The sequence below is a fragment of the Aquarana catesbeiana genome, linkage group LG06 (assembly GCF_042186555.1).
Source record: "Aquarana catesbeiana isolate 2022-GZ linkage group LG06, ASM4218655v1, whole genome shotgun sequence".
NCBI lineage: Eukaryota > Metazoa > Chordata > Amphibia > Anura > Ranidae > Aquarana > Aquarana catesbeiana.
In genome coordinates this window covers 311,251,847-311,272,670 of record NC_133329.1, presented here as the reverse complement: position 1 = coordinate 311,272,670, position 20,824 = coordinate 311,251,847, and the positions used below count along the sequence as shown (strand labels likewise).

Sequence of the window (20,824 nt, the reverse complement as noted above, 5' to 3'; positions counted from 1 at the left end):
ATTAGGTACTGTTAGCTCCCCTTACCTTTAAAGGATGGCTGCAATAACACAACCCCATCTCCTCCACAGACACAGATATATTCTCCAAAGACTAAATAAACAGGAATAGTGCTCTCAGTTTATAATGTTTATTTAAAGGTAAAAATATGAAAGATACACTCATATAAAAAGGTGCACAAAACCTGTGACAAATTTAGCTTGCTAGGTGGTAATTAGCCTGGCTAATTGATAAGGGATTCACTACTTTTCTCCGTAACTCTGGATTTGATGCACCTCTCTCTTCTGTCACTAGGTGGCATTGTTGCCTGTGGTAGTAGAATGATAAGGGCATAGGGAGTCCAGACAAGGAGTGAATAGGTTGACTCAGCCAGTTGCCAGGGGTCTCATTAGTCCCTTGGCCTGCTGGGAGCGCTTATTTATTCAGGAGGAGTCAGGTGATCGGGTTCTGTGCCACCTGGACGGCTGTATGGGTGGACGTGTGTCACAAGGCTCCGGGTTGCTAGGCCAGAAGCCTGAGACCTATCCTGGGAGCACTTGGCTGCTAGGCCATCTGAGGCCTATCCAGGTTTGAGAGAGGCAGTGTGGGGATGGGGCTTCAGGCTGGAAGTCCAACCAAGTTGCAGAAGTTCTGCTGGACAGGGGAACTGCGGTGAGGGAGAAGCAGTTGCCACAAGGGATGACCACTTCTGTCGCCAGGGGCAAGTATGGATCAAGGGAAGAGGTAAAGGGAGGAATAGTCATCCAGCAAGGGACAATCATTCCTGTTATCAGAGGCCAGTGTATGGACGTCTGAAGGAGTACCAGAGCAGACTTTTCACCAGCCGGGGACGGTGAAGAAGTGGGAAAGCATCAGCAGTGTGCCAAGCCAGGGATCCAGCGGGTTAGCGTAGGTGAAGCTTACTGAGTTTACAGCGAGTTAGCTGTGGAAGAACTCAGGGGATCCAGTGACATCTGGGATCTTGCAGTCTAGACCGGGAGCTCAGTGTGTGAAGATCTACAGTAGGATACTGTGAGATGTGAGAGAAGATCTATAACGGGTTACTGTGAGTTACGTGTATGGATCTTTATTGACTGTTCAAAGTTCATGTGCCATAGGAGACAGCAGTTCTACAAATATAGTTGCTGTCTCAGAGTCTGCCAATTACTATTGCATCTGCCTAAGGGTGTCCTGGCCCTAACCCTCTCTCCCCCAGTTCTGTTTAAGAGACAATAAATCTCTTTTCTTGCATTCCAAAAAGTGACTAGCGCTCATGTTTCCAACTTGCAATACACCCACTATGCCTAATAACCAAAACTACAAGGAAGGAGGTCAGCTCTCCCTGACTCTGGAGGTCACCATTAGGCCTTTGGAGGTCGGGGATGCCGCTACATAAGCATATCTTTTATATTTTTACCTTTAAATAAACATTTTTACAAGGAGAGCATTATTCGTTTTTATTTTAACTTTGGAGAATATATCTGTGTCTACCTGCGGAGTGGAGGAGACGGAGTGGTGTTATCACAGCCATAGTACAAACATCCCCCCTGGCTCCCATCGCCTTAGAACTAACAGGAGTCGTTTGTCTTTTCTAGGGCCTGCAACGGTCTACCTTCCAGGAGTATAAATCGCACAAGTGGTCAGTAGTTAATTAGAATGCAAAAAAGCAGAGTATCCATGATATAACATTTACTTTTCAAATATATAAAGATTTGGGACTTGTAAAAACCATTGGGAGAAAAATAAGGGAATAGAAAACAAAAAAAGAGGGGAAGAAAAAAGAAAGGGTGAGCATGAGAAGTAAAAAAAAAAAGGCAGTGAAAAATTTAGAGAATTGCCCCCTTCAGTCTGGATCTCATCCCTGGCCCAAATGTACATGGTTGACTGTAACCAGCTAGTTGTACTCTCGCTGAAGCATTTCTGCTGAAGTTCCTGTGTCAAAACAACCGAGCTAATAATCAAAAACTATGCTATTTTAAAAAAGGTAGACATGCATTAATAGTATTATACAATTAGAAATAATGGTATTGGCAAAGCAATATTATTGTAAACAGGAGGCAAGTAACTTAAAGTGATATTAAAGTCTTGTTTTTTTTTTTTTAAATAACAAACAAGCTATACTTACCTGCTTTGTGCAGTGGATCTGCACAGAGCAGCCCGATCCTCCTCTTCTCAGGTCCCTCTTCGGCAATACTGGCCCCTGCCTCCTGCCGAGTGCCCCCACAGCATACAGCCGAGCTGCTGCGATATGTGTCTATTCAGACATGGAGCCGCGGCTCGGCCCTGCCCCCTCTCTCTCCTCATTGGCTCCATGACTATGATTGACAGCAGCAGGAGGCAATGGGGCCCACTGCTTTGTCTCAGCCAATTAGGAGGGAGAGTCCCTGACAGCGGAGGCTCTCGTGCAATATTGCTGGTTCGTGATGGGGCTCCCGTAAGTATTAGGGGACTAAGGGGGCTGCTGCACAGAGCAGGTTTTTTATCTTAATTCACAGCATGCATTAAGATAAAAACTTCTGCCTTTAGAACCACTTTAAAGTGGAACTTCGCCCAAAATGTTAAATACTGCTAATTCTCTCCCTCTCTCCAGACTCTGAGTTGCATTTTTTTTTTTTTTATGGGTGAGTATCTTTTTAGTTAGTACCCGCTCCCACTTCTTCAATTCTCAGCTCAGGGAGGATGACATCACCTTGTCCCGCCTTCAGGCTCCTGTGATCATGTCTACATCCCAGGAGGCTGCAGGACCAGTCTCCCTGTGCTGCGTGATCTTGCGCATGTGCAGTGGGGAGCTGGCTTTGAGACAACAGAAAGTCATAGCCAAGATGGCAGCCAGCAGTGAAAATAATCAGTTACAGGGAAGACAGCCCTGGGCTCGATTGACTGGTAAGTACCTGTTTTTCAAAAGTATTTGTAGCTGCTGACAAGTTCCCAATGCTTGGTGAAGTCCTTCTTTAAAGCGCTGTTTGAAACTGATGGACAGCTATGGTAAATGTGGCAGTTTTTGGATCTTTGAAAAGTAGCTATATACAAAAGACAGGGGTGTTGACAATTGCAGCTGTGCCTTTAGGTACATAGTGGACCTAAGAAATGGGCAGCCACCCTGTCAAAGTGTAAACAGTCCCTTTCATGGACCATGTGGTGACCAAAGGCTATATTTCCATCATCAAGCCATGTACATAACCTTGCTCAGGAAAACCTTCTTATATATGCGTCTATGCAAGCATTTACAACTTTATTACTGTAATATCCTAGTAACTTTACACTTTTCAAACATTATTTTTTGCATAAAATAATAGATTTTAATATATGAAAGCGAATAACTTTACCACTCACATATCATATATTTTAATTTGTACATTTAAGGCTTACATTAAAACATTTTTCAGAAGAAAGGAAAAGGACATCAGACAGGCTAGCCGCAGTGCTGAGCCAGATGTCAGAGGTCGCACAGTGTAGACACATTTTTTATGGTGCAGCTATACAGAAAAAAAGGCAAGGTGCCAGCTGCCAATTTGTTTCATGTCACTACCATTGTTACAAAAACACGTTTATGTGGAAAAGTGTATGGCAACAAAGTTCTAATAATAATCCCTTAATAATCCTAGTCCTTTGAGGGGGATGTATGGAGCCGATCTTCTGTTATTTCTGGGGCCGGATGGGGAAAAGACTATGGTTACACATTGATTAAATGCATATTTTCAGAGATTGCCATCAAATTGTAACCACATCTTTTCCCCTGACCTGCAGGGCCCACTTTCTCGGCACATTGGCTGCGTTTCCTACACTTCCCTGGAGCCAACATCTCTTCTGTAGTCAGGTTGTGTCATTCAGCAAAGAGAGACACTGTTCACTGTTCTTTGAATCGAGTACCATAACACACGTTCAAGCTAATGGAATTACATCATCTCTATGATATACAGGACTTTTGATCATGACCATACAGATTTCCATGGATAAAATCATACTTTAATTGCTAATTGAAAGGATTTATATAACAAAGTCATATTGTTTGACATTTTATGTAGCACACTTGGTAGAAGCAACTTGTATTAGTTTAGGGGAAAAAATACAAGTTCAGCAATACAAAGAGTAGGATAAAACACAAGGAGGGGGTTAAAATCATGAGAAATCAGCCTGTTATTTAAGTGTAGTTTGTATGAAATAAATGCACTGAATGTTAGTTAAAGTGGAACTTTCATCAGAAAATTAAGTTCTGCTAGATCACTTCATGCTGGCCTCTTCTGCAGGTATAGTTATTAAAAGAACTACAAATAAGTGTCTACACGGTTTAAAATCCAATAATACACTGTTTCACCCTGCCCTGCACATGCTCAGTTGCTCTCCATTTTTAGGCACTGCTGAGTTTGTAAACGCCGATCTCCTAAAAGCCTTAACCACTTGCCAACCGCCCCACGTACATGTACTGCGGGGTGGCGACTCCTACAGGCAAAATCATGTACCGGTGTCTAGTTCCCACTGTGATTGGACACAGCGGGAGCCAATCAGTGGGTCCAGGTGACCCCGATGGCCGCCAGGACCCGCCGATCATTACCAACAGAGACAGAACGATGATAAACAAGGCAGATCACCGTTCTGTGACAAGGGAAGACAGAGACCCTGTGTTTATTTTTACTAGTAATGGCGGGGATCAGCAGACAGCTTATCTATTCAGAACACATCTCTGCACGTTCCTTCTGTCCTCTGCCTATGTGGAGCTCTCACACAGTGTATAAGAGCTGTAACAGCAGTTCTCTACTTCATCCTCTGTACTCCTCACAGATTCATAAGGATTTTATCACAAATCTGTAGACTAGTGAAGACTGCAAATAAACAAATACAACTTATGTAGGAGGATTTGTTTCATCTCTATGTATCATCTGAGGCAATTCACTTTACTGGGTATATGAGAGGATTTACAGCCACTTTGAGTGCCCTCTTTTGGGCAGAAGAGAAGTTTGGCCATAAAAGCTTTGGCCATACTTCTCTTTTAGGTCTTGATGCTTTCTCTGCAAATAATTCATTTTCTGTCATATACTTATGGTAGCCAATCAGCTTCTAACTTCAGTTTGTTCAATTAAGCTTTGACAAATAAAAAAAAAAAAACTGGAAGCTGATTTCTGTGCAGAGCTGCACCAGATTTTGCACTCTCCAGTTTTGGTAAATCAATGCCAATGCGTATTTCACTGATGGGGGAACTCACCCTGCTGCCAACAGTCAGAACACTCAGAGCATTTAAAATGTTATAAAACATTATTTGATCAGAGATCAGATCAGAGATTCTATTAAGACCGGGACAAGGGTTGTATTACTATAACCCTTTACTATGTCTCTGTCTGAAAAACATATCGAATAGAAATTCAAGATAACTAGACATTTGCAATAGATATATCTTTTTTTTTATGTGTTGTTTCTGTAAATAGCATTGTGAACATTTTTTTTCTTTCAAAATGAAAAAGAGGTTAATTAGCTATTTAGTCACAATTTATCACATAAAAATTGTGGTCCATCTTCGTAGTGGGTAATAAAAGCCACAAATGTCCTTACATTTCTGAATTATATTAAGATACGTTCCTTTCATCTATAACTTTTGCTACACCATCCAGTCTTTGGCGTAAAAAGTCAATCTTACTGCATATTTAGTGACGTTACTAAACATTGGCCATACATGTGACTCTGTATGCAATAAGCACAAGAATATTTAAAGTAGTATATTTAAAGCCAACATCAAACATTATTGAAGGGAATCTTTAATGGTTTTGATTTAGCATTTAGTATATACATATTTAATCTGTTGTTTTATTGCAAATCACAGAGTTGGCTAACAAGACAGCTCACAAGGACTACATGTGAACAAGGGCTCATAGTTGTTGGGTGTTGTTTTCCTGTGCAGAACGTACATCAAATGTAGGTTAGCAAACTCCCTCTGACTTCAACTGAGCAGTCCACATGGCAGTTCAGAGGCTGCATTGATCAGCTTTGCATTGCACTGCATTTTATTGGACACTGTATATCCTTTTGGAATGTATTTGATTTGCAGGCAAAGCGCAGCAAATGCAGCCTGTACCTACTTGTCAAATGCTACTTTTTACATTCAAACATGGCTATACGTGTTGAATAAAAAGTGGAATGTCCATGGACATGAACCCTTCTGAGTAATGTTACTGCTCATGAGTCACTTAAAGGATACGTTTATTTTCGGGAATGTGTTACATGTTCCACCCCGTTTTTGTGGTTGATCATATAACATGTTCCCACTCCTTCAGCTCTACCCCCCGATCCCCCTGTGACAGAGGGTCAGGGACTTTCTCCCCGCATGGGCTGTCACAATTTGAAAAGAGTGCAGCTAGGCGGGGCTCGCCCACATGGCCGCGTCATCCATTCACAGAGTTCTGTGAACAAATAGACTACAAGTACTGACAGCCTTTGCGGCTGACGACTTGTAGTTCTCAATGAACTACAAGGGTGCTGGTAAGGATCCTCGTAGTTCATTGATCTTCCTGGACTGAACTAACTGCCTGCCCATATCGGAGGTAGACAGGTACACTGACAATCTGCAGGAGTTTGGCATTGCACCCCCAATCTGCTGATCACAGGTGCAATGCTTTCCTGGCTACAAAAAAAAAATAGTAAATGCCCTTTTTTTTACCTGCAAAAAAATGTGCATTTATTTTTATTTTTTTAAAAGGTGAACTTCTCTTTGAAATATTTAGGCAACAAGCTTCTTTCATCAAAGAAGCAAACTAACAGCCTGTAAATATAAATATGCTCTGTATCATATTTACTGACCATAAAAAAACACATTTTCAATTAAGTATGGCAGCCTGCAAAATGGCTGTGAATTTCTTTATGTGGCGGCCTCAACATTATACACAGAGGTAACAGATTTCCATCACTGAAATATTTACTATGAATCAAAGCACTGATGGATCTAGTTTGCTTGATGCTAAACACTAATGCCAGGTGGAATTAAAGCTTAATGGGACTAATTTGATGTTTTTGACACACAACATGTGGACCAGATTAGAGTGTGTTACTTGTTAACACATTTTGATAGCATATTGTAATGATCTTGTCCCCTATGGCAGTACTCTGAAAAGTCTTGCTGTCTCCATATTCTTTCCAGCATAAGATCTTGCATGGAGATCACTCATCCCACCCAATTCCACTGGCCATTGTAGAAAGACTAAGCAGCTTTACCAGAAATATTTTTGGAAATGTTACTGGAAATGGGCCTCTTTGAACTGTGTTTATAGAGTTCATATATATATTCAGAAGACCAATTGTAAAACATTGAGGAACTATTATTTCACAACAGATAAGTATTTCAGATTTAGTACTTGAAAGCTGGTTTTGCATATTACTCTATACAGTTTACAGTCACATATGCATTTGAAAGGCTATTCAACAGATAATGTGACTACATGCCAAAATAAAAAATAAAAAAGTACAATTATTAATGTTTATATCATATAGCCCTAAAAGCATGAGAATCAGCAAGCATTTATAAAGCTTATCAGTCGCTTTCCTGGAGCTTCTAAAGTGCCTTCAGTTTCAGTAAGAAAACAGTGACTACAGATCTTAAAAGTAGGCCGTGGCTTTAATAAAAATCTCCTAAAGCAGGCTACATGTTTAAGGCCACAGCCAGCACTACAATTAATATTTGTGTCCAATATTCCCAGGCTGGAGCTGAATAAGGCTCCTGTAAAAGGAGGGCACAATTATTTTATTTATACACCTGCATGGGGTTGCCTCTGCCTTTCCCCAGGTGTTAAGCTGATTAGAATGGTTCAGTTACTTAATTAAGGGACATTGGCCCTTCCTGCTCACCTGAGGACAAGAAGGAATGGGCCAATGAGAATGGATGGAACTCTCTGGAAGCAGTGGGGCTCATTATATAATGGGCCCACTGTCCCAGGAGTTTTTGGGGACATGCTAAAGGTCCGGTTGAAAAAGAGATCAACCCACCCTCCCTACCGTCGCGTGCACTTTACATATAAGGGGGACTGGTTATTATAAAGTTGATAAAATATAATTTGCTTGAGTCACCAAGGCTAAGCAGTTTTGAGAATGATCATTTGATTTGAGTTAGAATTGTGATATGGTTATGAAAAGTTATGAATTTATTTGTAAACCAATAAAGGTGCTGCGGCCAATTTAAGCCAATATTTGAGTGTGGTGTTCATTATTTGTTGACTGTGTTTGGAGATAAGGGGGAAAGGGGTGCAGAGTGCAATCCCATGACCAAGTAACAAAAATGTGAATTTTATTTTTGCCTACACATACAGACCAAGTCCTGTCAAAACTTTTTATTTTGTATTAGATTGCAAATGGAAAATCTAAAAAGAAAGAACAATTACAGACTCTACTGCCTGCTATCATCTACTAATTCTCTAGCACTGGTATTTTTTGAATTGATATTTAATTTCATTGATAGTTCAGTTCTGTGTAATACTTTACTAATCTCAAAATGCTATGGGTTGATTTACTAAAACTGGAGCACTTAGAATCTGGTGCAGCTGCGCATGGTAGCCAATCAGCTTCTAACGTAAGCTTATTCAATTAAAATTTGAAAAAAAAACCCCTAGAAGTTGATTGGTTTCTATGTAGAGCTGCACAAGATTTTGCACTTTCCAGTTTTAGTAAATCGACCCCGCGTGTTTTGAAATTTTCATCTTCTGATTCAGTGTTCATATATCTCTGTTAACCTTCATAATAATATGCGGTGAACAGAATGAACACGGGATACACTGCAATTTCTTGTAGTGGATCACGTAACTCAGTTTGAAGGTTGAGCACTAGTTACATGGAAAAATTCCATTGAATGTTTCAAAGAATGTTCATGTTTATAAAGAAATATCTTACATTTTATAAGTGGTCAAGCGGGCAGGTGCAGCTGGAAACAGAGCTGCCCTGTTTGGGTTTTACTGTAAGTTTTGAATGTTCTATGGCTGGTCTGAACGACTATGCTGTTCTGTCAATGTCTCCAGACATAAAAGTGTGCTCTGCTATTCTCTCTAGTCAGCTTAAAAATACGGAGTGAGCTGATAGATGATACAAAACTGGATACAGATGATCAAAAGAGACTGTAAAAATCTGACAGTGCTGCGTCCTAAAAAAGTAGAGTAAAACTCTAAAAAAGTATAGATCAATACTTATATTTACTTTCTCCAATCTGCAGTTTAAAAAGAATCAAAGTTTTAAAAAAAATGCTTTGGGTGCTGGTCTATACCGTCAGTAGGCACTATAATCCTTCTTATATGTCCCAATGCCAGTCTAAAGCTTGGCACTTTGTCTCTTCTCTATTTGCATTATCTTGGCTGTGTGCATTAACATTTTGGAAAATAAAATTTTACAATATAATTTAGTAAATACTAGGCCACAAAGGTATCAAAGTATATACTGCTGTCCTCTCCAAGACTGACTAGACTAGATGGGTAATTTTATCAGTAAAGCTCCCCTAGAAGTTACTTTAAAACATTGGAAGATATGTTATATTTTGCAATGCATCACTCTATTAGCATGGCATTATTCTGGTATTTTTCCATCACTTTGATCATAACATTAAATGGCTCTGGTTCTGGTTATACTGGCTATGGTTATACTAGTGTTCCAGTAATATGGCATTAGTTAAAGGGGTTGCAAACCCCCCTGCTTTTTCACTTTAATGCATCCTATGCATTAAGGTGAAAAAACACTTGGCAGTGACCGGCCCCCCAGCCCCCCGTTTTACTTACCTGAGCCCTGGAATTTCACGTGCCGGAGATGCGCTCTTCCTCTGCCCAGGGTTCTCAGCTCTTGATTGGATAGATTGATAGCAGCGCAGCCATTGGCTCCCATTGCTGTCATTCAAATCCAATGACACGGGCACCGGGGCCCAGTCCGGCATTCGTGTCTAAGGACGCAAATGCTGGACTCGGGAGCGCGCCCGCAAGGTGACCCCCCCCGGGAGAGTGCTTCTCCTAGGGGGTTATCTGATGTGTGGAGGAGCTGCGAGAGCCGCCGAGGGAGCCCAGAAGAGGATGTTTGGGGCCACACTGTGCAAAACGATACTAAGTATAAAATTGATGCGCTTTAAATAAATAGTGCACAATATGCTGCTGCGACTAAGCTTAAATCCAGGAATAAAAAATGCATACATGTGAATAAAATAAATACATAATTATGGTGCTAATACATGTGTTAAAATTGCCAAAAAAAAAAAAATTGCCAAAAAAAAATCTTCAAATTGGTGATGTGACGGTTAGTATAAATAAAATAATAATGACACTCTGAGTACAATGTCCAGGCAGAGATAAATAGTGGGAGAAAGTAAAAATAATTAAACAGTTCCTTCCCTTAATCCAGATTGATTGACTCACTGGGTTAGATCGTTTGTATCAGGATATTTAGTTTTTCTTGCATCCCACTTCAACAATTATACTGCTGGTGATTCGGCTCTCAGGATAAAGGTTTTATGCAAAGCAAGCAAAGAAAAAATAGATCATTGTGCAGTGAACTTACTAGATAGTACATAAGCAAAACAGAGACAAGAGATACACTCACAAACTCCCGGTCTATTAGAAGCATTCAAATAAGCAGATTGCAGTCAGCCGCTGTGGACGAGGTTTCCCATAGAGAAACAGCTGCTGTTAACCTTCAGGTGTATTGCAGCACTGAACGTCCTAAGCTCCTCCCACGCGTTACATCACTGACACGTGACTTTTTCAAGGATAAACCCAGGAAGCCACGGCCTCTGTATTTAAGTCCTATGGCATTGTGGTTACCATGGAGACAGCGCTGTGTTCATTGGATCATCATACTGCTTTCTGCTACTAATGACATGTAAATATTTTGGCTTAAGCCTTATTTAATTGTTTTACAAAAAAAAAGAAAAAAAAAAAAAATGGAGGGAGTTTCGTGACTGCACTAATTAGGTCCATTTTTATGTTCTTATTTTTTATCTGGAAGTGTTCTATATTTGTTTGCAAACCTGTATTTATAAATATATGTTCCCCTTTTTTTTGTAAAACAATTAAATAAGGCTTAAGCCAAAATATTTACATGTCATTAGTAGCAGAAAGCAGTATGATGATCCAATGAACACAGCGCTGTCTCCATGGTAACCACAATGCCATAGGACTTAAATACAGAGGCCGTGGCTTCCTGGGTTTATCCTTGAAAAAGTCACGTGTCAGTGATGTAACGCGTGGGAGGAGCTTAGGACGTTCAGTGCTGCAATACACCTGAAGGTTAACAGCAGCTGTTTCTCTATGGGAAACCTCGTCCACAGCGGCTGACTGCAATCTGCTTATTTGAATGCTTCTAATAGACCGGGAGTTTGTGAGTGTATCTCTTGTCTCTGTTTTGCTTATGTACTATCTAGTAAGTTCACTGCACAATGATCTATTTTTTCTTTGCTTGCTTTGCATAAAACCTTTATCCTGAGAGCCGAATCACCAGCAGTATAATTGTTGAAGTGGGATGCAAGAAAAACTAAATATCCTGATACAAACGATCTAACCCAGTGAGTCAATCAATCTGGATTAAGGGAAGGAACTGTTTAATTATTTTTACTTTCTCCCACTATTTATCTCTGCCTGGACATTGTACTCAGAGTGTCATTATTATTTTATTTATACTAACCGTCACATCACCAATTTGAAGATTTTTTTTTGGCAATTTTTTTTTTTTTTTTTGGCAATTTTAACACATGTATTAGCACCATAATTATGTATTTATTTTATTCACATGTATGCATTTTTTATTCCTGGATTTAAGCTTAGTCGCAGCAGCATATTGTGCACTATTTATTTAAAGCGCATCAATTTTATACTTAGTACTATTTGTTTGGTTATCTGATCACCCTATATTGATAGCAGCTTTAATTTACTGATTTTTTTATAGCACTAACTATATTGGTATATATATATTTTTAAGCACAATTTATTTATATCACACATATCTATCCACATCAGCGCTTGGTTTTTATTCATTTTTTTAGCACTGTGCAAAACGAGCTGCACAGTGGAGGTAAGTGTAATGTGTTTGTTATTTTAAAAAAATTAAAAACGAGCCTTTACAATCACTTTAAGCTTTAAAGTGGAAAGCTAAATACAGAATATTGATACATACAATGCTGTGAAAAAGTATTTGCCCCCTTTCTGTTTTTTTTATATTTTTTTTGCCTATTTGTCACACTTAAATGACTCAGATCATCAAACAAATTTTATTATTACACAAAGATAACCAAAGTAAATACAAGATGCAGTTTTTAAATGATGGTTTCATTTATTAAGGCAAAAAAGCTGTCCAAACCTGCCTGGCTTTATGTGAAAAAGTAATTGCCCCCTAAACCTAATAACTGGTTGTGCCACCCTTGGCGATAACAACTGCAATCAAGCGTTTGCGATAACTGGCAACGAGTCTTTCACATGTGGAGCAATTTTGCAGAATTTTTTAATTCAGCCACATTGGAGGGTTTTCCAGAATGAACGGCCTGTGTAAGGTCATGATACAGCATCTGAATTGAATTTAAGTCCAGGCTTTGATTAGGCCACTCCAAAACCTACATTTTTCATTGTTTGAACCTTTTGGAGGTAGACTTGCTGTTGTGTTTCCGATCATTGTCCTGCTGCATAACCCAAGTGCACTTGAGCTTGAGGTCAAGAACTGATGGCCAGACATGTTCCTTCAGGATTTCTGGTAGAGCCCAGAATTCATGGTTCCATCAATTATGGTAAGTCGTCCAGGTCCTGAAGCTGCAAAGCATCCCCAGGCCATCACGCTACCACCACCATGTTTGACTGTTGGTATGATGTTCTTGTTATGAAATGCTGTATTTGTTTTATGCCAGATGTAACAGGCCACACACCTTCCAAAAAGTTACATTTTTGTCTCATCAGTCCACAGAATATTTGCCTAAAAGTCTTGGGGATAATCAAGATGTTTTTGGATAAATGTGAGATGAGCCTTTGTGTTCTTTTTGGTCACCAGTGGCTTTGGCCTTGGAACTCTCCCATGGATGCCATTTTTTCACAGTCTCTTTCTTATTGTTGAATCATGAACACTGATCTTACCTGAGGCAAGTGAGGCCTGCAGTTCTTTAGATGTTGTTCTAGGTTCTTTTATGACCTCCTGGATGAGTCGTCGTTGTGCTCCTGGAGTCATTTTGGTTGGCCAGCCACTCCTGGTAAGGTTCACAACTGTTCCAAGTTTTCTCCATTCGTGGATAATGGCTCTCACCATGGTTCACTGGCGTTCCAAAGCCTTAAAAATGGCTTTGTAATCCTTTTCAGACTAATACATGTCAATGACTTTGTTTTACATCTGTTCTTGAATTTCTTTAGATCACGGCATGATGTGTGGCTTTTTGAGATCTTTTAGTGTGCTTCACTTTGTCAGACAGCTTCTATTTAAGTGATTTTTTGATTCAACAGGTCTGGCAGTAATCAGACCTGGGTGTAGCAAGTGAAATTCTCTCAGCTTTCCAAAAAATTGTGGTTAATCACAGTTCATTCATGATTCAGCAAGGGATGGGGGCAATTACTTTTTTACATAGGGCTAGGCAGGTTTGAACAGCTTATTTCCCTTAATAAATGAAATAATAATTTTAAAACTGCATCTTAGATTTACTCGGGTTATCTTTGTGTAATATTAAAATTTGTTTGATGATCTGAATCATTTAAGTGTGATAAATATGCAAAAAATAAAAATAAAAATCAGGAAAGGGGCAAATACTTTTTCACAGCACTATAAATATGAACAGGGATTTGTATTTCTGTTTAGCCAGTCTTGTGATTGAAACACCTTTGTCACACTGCATACTCAGGCAGGCAATGCTACTACTTTATGATTCAGGTTTCCAGTTTCCTGTGCCACCTCTTTACCTCCAGGTTAATCAAATAATCATCAATCAGCATCATCACATTGCTGAATCATTTCCCAGTGAGCTGACAGATGACACAAGAAGTTGAAGATATAGTGTAGACATTATCACAGCTATGCATTGTGATAGAAGTATGTAAATTAGTAGATGTGTATTTATCAGTTAACCTGGAGTTCTGCTTAAAAATATGAGAGCCATTGCACTCACATAACAGATGTTTTCTAGCTAAATTTATTAGGGTTGCACCCATACTGATACCAGTATCGATATTGGTGTAGACACTAAGCATTTGCACAAGTACTTGCACTCGTGCATATACTCCAATACCAAAAACCGATAACTTTTTTGTGCGGTTTCACAAAATGAATAGGCTCAAATTGCACTGCAAAGAATCACATGTAATTTAAACAGGAATGTGGTGCGATTCCTGTCTAAATAACATGTGGTTTCTTGCACTGCTACCGTGTGAACCCAGGCTTGTCATAGTGATTTCAGTCTGGGTTCACAAAGGAGTGGTGTGGGAAACCACATGTGATTCGGACAGGAATTGCACCGCCTTCCTGTTCAAATCACATGTGATTCTTTGCAGGCCATTCATTTTGTATGGGCTCAAATCGAACTGCACAAAAAAAAGATATATATCGGCGAGTACTTGAGGAAAAGTATCGGTACTCGTTCTGAAAAAACTAATATCGTTGCATCCCCAAAATTTATATAACTCCCCCGGGCACATAGAGTGGCTGTGTTTTTTTTTGTCAGATTATATACAGTTGTGCTCATAAGTTTACATACCCTGGCAATATTTTTGATTTCTTGGCCATTTTTCAGAGAATATGAATGATAACACAAAAATGTTTCTTTCACTCATGGTTAGTGTTTGGCTGAAGCCATTTATTATCAATCAACTGTGTTTACTCTTTTTAAACCATAATGACAACAGAAACTACCCAAATGACCCTGATCAAAAGTTTACTACCCCAGTTCTTAATACCATGTATTGCCCCCTTTAACATCAATGACAGTTTGAAGTCTTTTGTAGTATTTGTGGATGAGGCTCTTTATCTTATCAGATGGTAAAGCTGCCCATTCCTCTAATAACATGGGGAAGACACATGGTATGTGAGATATTGGTGCTGCACACCCAAAGTAAAGTACAATATGGGAGAATTCCCCCAGGGTTTTTTTTTTAGCAGCAAGGTTACTAATTTCAAAGAATTCATTTTTTTAAAATGGATTCTTTATTAGAAAATTAACATATCATAGACAATGACAGGTCCACTTGGCCTTGTGTTTTGGATCATTGTCATGTTGGAATGTCCAAGTACGTCCCATGCGCAGCTTCCTGGCTGATGAATGCACATGTTCCTCCAGCATTTTTTGATAACATACTGCATTCATCTTGCCATCAATTTTGACCAAATTTCCTGTGCCTCTATAGCTCACACATCCCCAAAACATCAGCGATACACCTCCGTGTTTCACATTAGGAATGGTGTACCTTTCATCATAGGCCTCGCTGCCTCCTCTCCAAATGTAGCATTTATAGTTGTAGCCAAAAAGCTCAATTTTGGTCTCATCACTCCAAATGACTTTGTGCCAGAAGGTTTGAGGCTTGTCTCTGTGCTGTTTTGCATATTGTAAGTGGGATACTTTGTGGCATTTGCGCAGTAATGGCTTTCTACTGGCGACTCGACCATGCAGTACATCTTTCTTCAAGTGCCTCCTTATTGTGCATCTTGAAACAGCCACACCACGTGTTTTCAGAGAGTCCTGTATTTCACCTGAAGCTATTTGTGTGTTTTTCTTTGCATCCCGAACAATTTTCCTGGCAGTTGTGGCTAAAATTTTAGTTGGTCTACCTGACCGTGGTTTGGTTTCAACAGAACCCCTCATTTTCCACTTCTTGATTAGAGTTTGAATACTGCTGATTGGCATTCTCAGTTCCTTGGATGTCTTTTTATATCCCCTTTCCTGTTTTATACAGTTTAACTACCCTTTCCCGCAGATCCTTTGACAATTCTTTCGCTTTCCCCATGACTCAGAATCCAGAAACTACAGTGCAGCACTGGATAAAAGATGCAAGGGTCTGTCAGGAGTCCAGAAACTCATTGACTTTTTATACACACATACTAATTACAAGCAAACAGATCACAGGTGAGGATGGTTACCTTTAATAGCCATTCAAACCCCTTTGTGTCAACCTGTGTGCATGTTATCAGGCCAAAATCACCAAGGTATGGAAACATTTGATCAGGGTCATTTGGGTAATTTCTGTTGTCGTTATGATTTAAAAATAGTAAACACAGTTGATTGATAATAAAAGGCTTCAGCCAAACACCAACCATGAGTGAAAGAAATATTTTTTGTGTTATCATTGATATTCTCTGAAAAATGGCAAAGTAATCATAAATTCTGCCAGAGTATGTAAACTTATTAGCACAACTGTATTCCATCAGCAGTAAACATACACTCACACTCACTTCTTATAAAGGTCCCATATTGCTGCTATATGTTCTTTCTGCTGGTATTTGATCCAGCTATCTGAGCTTTTATTCTATATATTTACTATATACCTGCTGTGGCTATAAAATCTGAGACACATGCAATGGAGCACCGCAGCTTTTTGTACTGTCACGTGTCACTAAGAACAGCTGTCTTCTTACCTCTTCTGCGCCTTTCCCCTTTTTCCCTTTAGATTTATCTTTTCCTTTTTTTTCCTTTTTCTTCTCTTTTTCTTTCTTCCCCTTTCCCTTTTCCTTTTTCTTTTTTTCCTTGGCTTCCTCTTTAGCTGCAAGCTCAGCAGCAACCTGAAACAAGAAAAATATGAGAGAGAAGTAAATAATGCTGTGTGGGTCGTGACATTTTTCATAACTCAAACACATTTAGATGCATTAGTTGGATTGTGCAATATATTAGATCATAATAATTTTATATTTCTGGAACCTGTATGCTCTGAATACTGGCACAGTTTTTTTTCCGATAATGCTCTGGTTTCTCCCACTTACATGAATATACTGATGTTCACATACCTTGGTAAAATTTTCTTTTTTATTTTATCATACTTGTAGCGAAAATTCTTTTATAGTGGGTACAGGGAACAATCCTTAGTCCAAGGAACTGTAAATGACCACTGTGTCGTAGAGCAGTTCTCTTTGTCTTTAAATTCAGTTCTGCTTTACATGCTGCTCATGCTGTGTAATCCACAGTGGAAAGTCAAGGGTTCTGAATGACTATGCTAACTCTGAATTCAGTAACAGGCTGTCACATTAATCTGGATGGAGATATTCCATTGAAACATTTTACCTAAATGGTGAACTGTCCCAGGTGCAAGCATTCTTTTCTTGCAGATTGATGACCTTTAGGGTTGGTTCACACTATAACGACTTGGGATCCGACTTGTCAGCCCTCAAGTCGCCCAAGTCACTTGACTTTGGGAAATGCATTATAGTCAATGAGAGCGTCTTAATGTACACTACTAAAGTCGCTCCGACTTCAAAAAAGGTTCCTGTACTACTTCAATCCGACTTCTAGGCGATCTGTACCCATAGAATTCAGTGGAAGTCGCCTCCAAGTCAGATCTCCATCTATATTGAAGCGACTTTACAGGAAAAGAAATTAGTCTACCCAGGCAAACCCCTCCCTCCCAGAGAACTGATTATTCTGTGATTGGCCACAGCCAAAGTTGCCTGTCCTCGAGGCTATTTGAAGTCGCGCTGTAAGTTGCTTAAAGTCGCGCTGAAGTCGCCTTGCAAAGTCGTGCTTAAGTTGTGTTGCCCCTGTGTGAATCGGCACTTAAATAAAACCTGTGTCCATCCATTCAGGGCCTAGGTTTGCTTTAATCCCTTCCCCCTCCCCAGCATATAGTTACCTTTCCTTCGTTCCCCTGAGTTGTTCATCTTGAGGAGTTAGAGGAAATACCTGGTACTTCTGGGTACAATGGAGCATATGACTCCTTCTCCATCAGCATACAAGGGGGGCAATAGACCTGAACAATCTATGACCCTTAGGGCCCATTCATAGTATTGTGCTCTTTGTCAGTGCGCAATAACGTACCCTGCATTATGCAGTCCATTCATTTAAATAGGATGCCTAACACACTAAAACAAATAGCATTTCTGGCAGCACATGGCAATGCAAGTTAGTCAGTCCAAGGTGCATTGGGGTGCCATTCAGAAGGAATAGCATCACATCTCACAAAGGCATGTAACATTAATTGCCGTCTGCTGCAGTAACACAAATGAATGCAAAGCAACCATGTGGAACTGTGGATAGGCCCCTTTAGCCCTTATAGGGCATAGGAAATTAAAGTGAACCAGTTTCTTTGCACTAAAAGAGGAGACAATGGGGTTGATTTACTAAAGGCACATAGACTGTGCACTTTTGCACGTGCAATTGCTCCAGAGCTTAGTAAATGAGCTAAAGCTTCACTTTACAAAAAATACCCAATCACACGCAAGGAAAAAAATAGAAAATAAAAATTTTTGCTTGCACATGATTAAACGTTGGAAGTCAGCAGAGCTCTCCCTTATTTACTAAGCTCTGGAGCAACTGCACTTGCAAAAGTGCACAATCTATTTTTCTTTACAGAGTAGCAGGTTGGAAGAGGAAAAGTGATACCATAGCGGAGCGGGAGTAAAGAAATTGTTTTTAAGTCTACCTGACTCATTGCTGAGGTGAGCAGGTATAACGGCTGGTGATGGTGTGCACATCTTGGCATTATCTGTAGAGAACGTGAGGAGCACAGTGGTGCATGACACAAGAATTAGAACTCACAACAATCAAGGCAAATGGACTGTGTACTTTGCAAAGAGCAGCTGCCCTCTACAAGTGCAGTTGCGCCAGAGCTTAGTAAATAAGCTAAGGCTTCACTTTGCAAACAGTACCCAATCAGGTGCAAGGAAAATAAAAAAAAAACATCATTTTTGATTTCACACGATTGGATGATGAAAGTCAGCAGAGCTTCTGCTCATTTACTAGGCTCTGGAGCAACTGCACTTGCAGAGTACAACTGCACGTTGCAAAGTGCACAGTCTTTTTGACTTTAATAAATCAACCCAAGAGTGCAGTTAAAAACTGAAGGTTCTAACCCTTCCCTACACTATTCAAAAAATATGTTTTTAAAAGCATTAGACTTTAATATGAATTATATGAAAATTACCAGCTCAAACTGGTGTTTGTATATATGAGCAGCTTAAATGTAAGCAACAGAATAGTCTAGTAGTTTGTCAGTTATCGCTAAGTAAGAGTACAGTGTCCTCCTAGCCAAGATAACATAACATAGGACATCCGTAGTTACAGGGCAAAGGTATACATATGTCTTTCATTTGCTTTTCTGCTTAATGAACTATCGCATTGTATTATTTATGTGCTTAAATGTTATATTTTCATCTTAAGCTTAGCATTTTGAAGGGGGAATCTTCCGGATTGCTGGCGCCTGGACACAATATGGAGGATACATATTCTGCTTCTTAGACACAGTTTAACCACTTATGGATCGCCCGCTGCAGTTTTACGTCGGCTGTTTGAAGGAGGATATCGTTGTTATGGCAGCAGCTAGCTGCCATAACCCTGGTATCCTCTTCTTCAGCGGGCGGTCTGCTACAAGATAAAAGTGGTCTCTGCAGCGGATTCACTGCGAGATCACTTTTATCGGTGGCGGGAGAGGCCCCCCCGCCGTGATCCGGTGCCCTCCATCGCTAAACAGAGCCGTTGGCAGCCGTTGGCGATCGCGTGTTATCTCCTGTCAGGTATGGAGACGAGTAAGGTGAAAATGGCCCCCACCCGTCTCCATACAATTGCTGGGCGGAAGCTCTTAAAGGGCCATTTTTTTTTAAATGATTTTTTTAAATGACAATTTTTTTTTTATTGCATTTTAGTGTAAATATGAGATCTGAGGTCTTTTTGACCCCAGATCTCATATTTAAGAGGTCCTGTCATGCTTTTTTCTACTACAAGGGATGTTTACATTCCTTGTAGTAGGAATAAAAGTGAAATTTTTTATTTTTTTAAAAACAGTGTAAAAATAAAAAATGAAAGGTAAAATAAATAAGAAAAAAAATTTTTTAAACGCGCCCATCCTGACGAGCTTGCGTGCAGAAGCGAACGCATACGCAGGGCCGTCTTTAGCGCAGGGCAAATGGGGCACTTGCCCCGGGCCCAATCTTTGTTGGGGGGCCCGCGCTAGCCGTGAATTAGGGCCCCGATCACAGCTTTGCAGAGCGCACAGAGGACATGGGAGGATGTATTCCTCGCTAGCCAGCTGAGAGGGGGCGGGGCCGGGAGCTCCACTGACGCTCTGACCCCGCCCACGTGCAGCCTGTGTACTCGGAAAAGAGCTTCTGTAGTGAGAGCCAGTGATCGGAGTGCGAGTGTCAGTGGAGCTTCCAGCCCCGCCCCCTCTATACTGGCTGGTGAATACAGAGGTCCGGGGGCGGGGCCGGGAGCTCCAATGACACTCCCACTCCGATCACTGGCTCTCACTACAGGCGCTCTATTCCCAGTACACAGGCTGCACGTGGGCGGGGTCAGAGCGTCAGTGGAGCTCCCGGCTCCGCCCCTCAGCTGGCTAGCGCGGAATACATCCTCCCATGTCCTCTGTGCGCTCTGCAAAGCTGTCATCGGGGCGACAATTCATGGGTGATGTGGGCCCAGGGCCCACCCAACAAAGCATCAGTGGAGCTCCCAGCTGCTTTAGTGAGAGCAGAGAGTGGAAGCCCCGCCCACAGTCTTGAATGCATGTAATAAGTTTGGCTGGCCAGGTATGTCCTTACAACCATAAAATGCCTGACTGTTTAAACCCTGAGCTGTGTTATTTAACTGTAAAGCTGTGCATTGCTGAAAGTTCTCTGACCATCCCCTGTATAATGTCCGCAGTCTCTGATTGTCTCCTGCAGTATGTCCGCAGTCTCTGATTGTCTCCTGCAGTATGTCCGCAGTCTCTGATTGTCTCCTGCAGTATGTCCGCAGTCTCTGGTAATCTCCTG

At 40.5% G+C, this 20,824-nt stretch overlaps 1 protein-coding gene across 1 annotated transcript in view; it reads right to left on the bottom strand.

The window, feature by feature from the left end:
- Positions 1-20,824, bottom strand: part of DRC11 (dynein regulatory complex subunit 11) — a 302,548-nt gene that overhangs the window by 52,269 nt on the left and 229,455 nt on the right. The window contains exon 9 of the mRNA XM_073633646.1: positions 16,505-16,648. Within this exon, the coding sequence (XP_073489747.1) occupies positions 16,505-16,648 (144 nt within the window). The remainder of the gene's footprint in view (positions 1-16,504; positions 16,649-20,824) is intronic.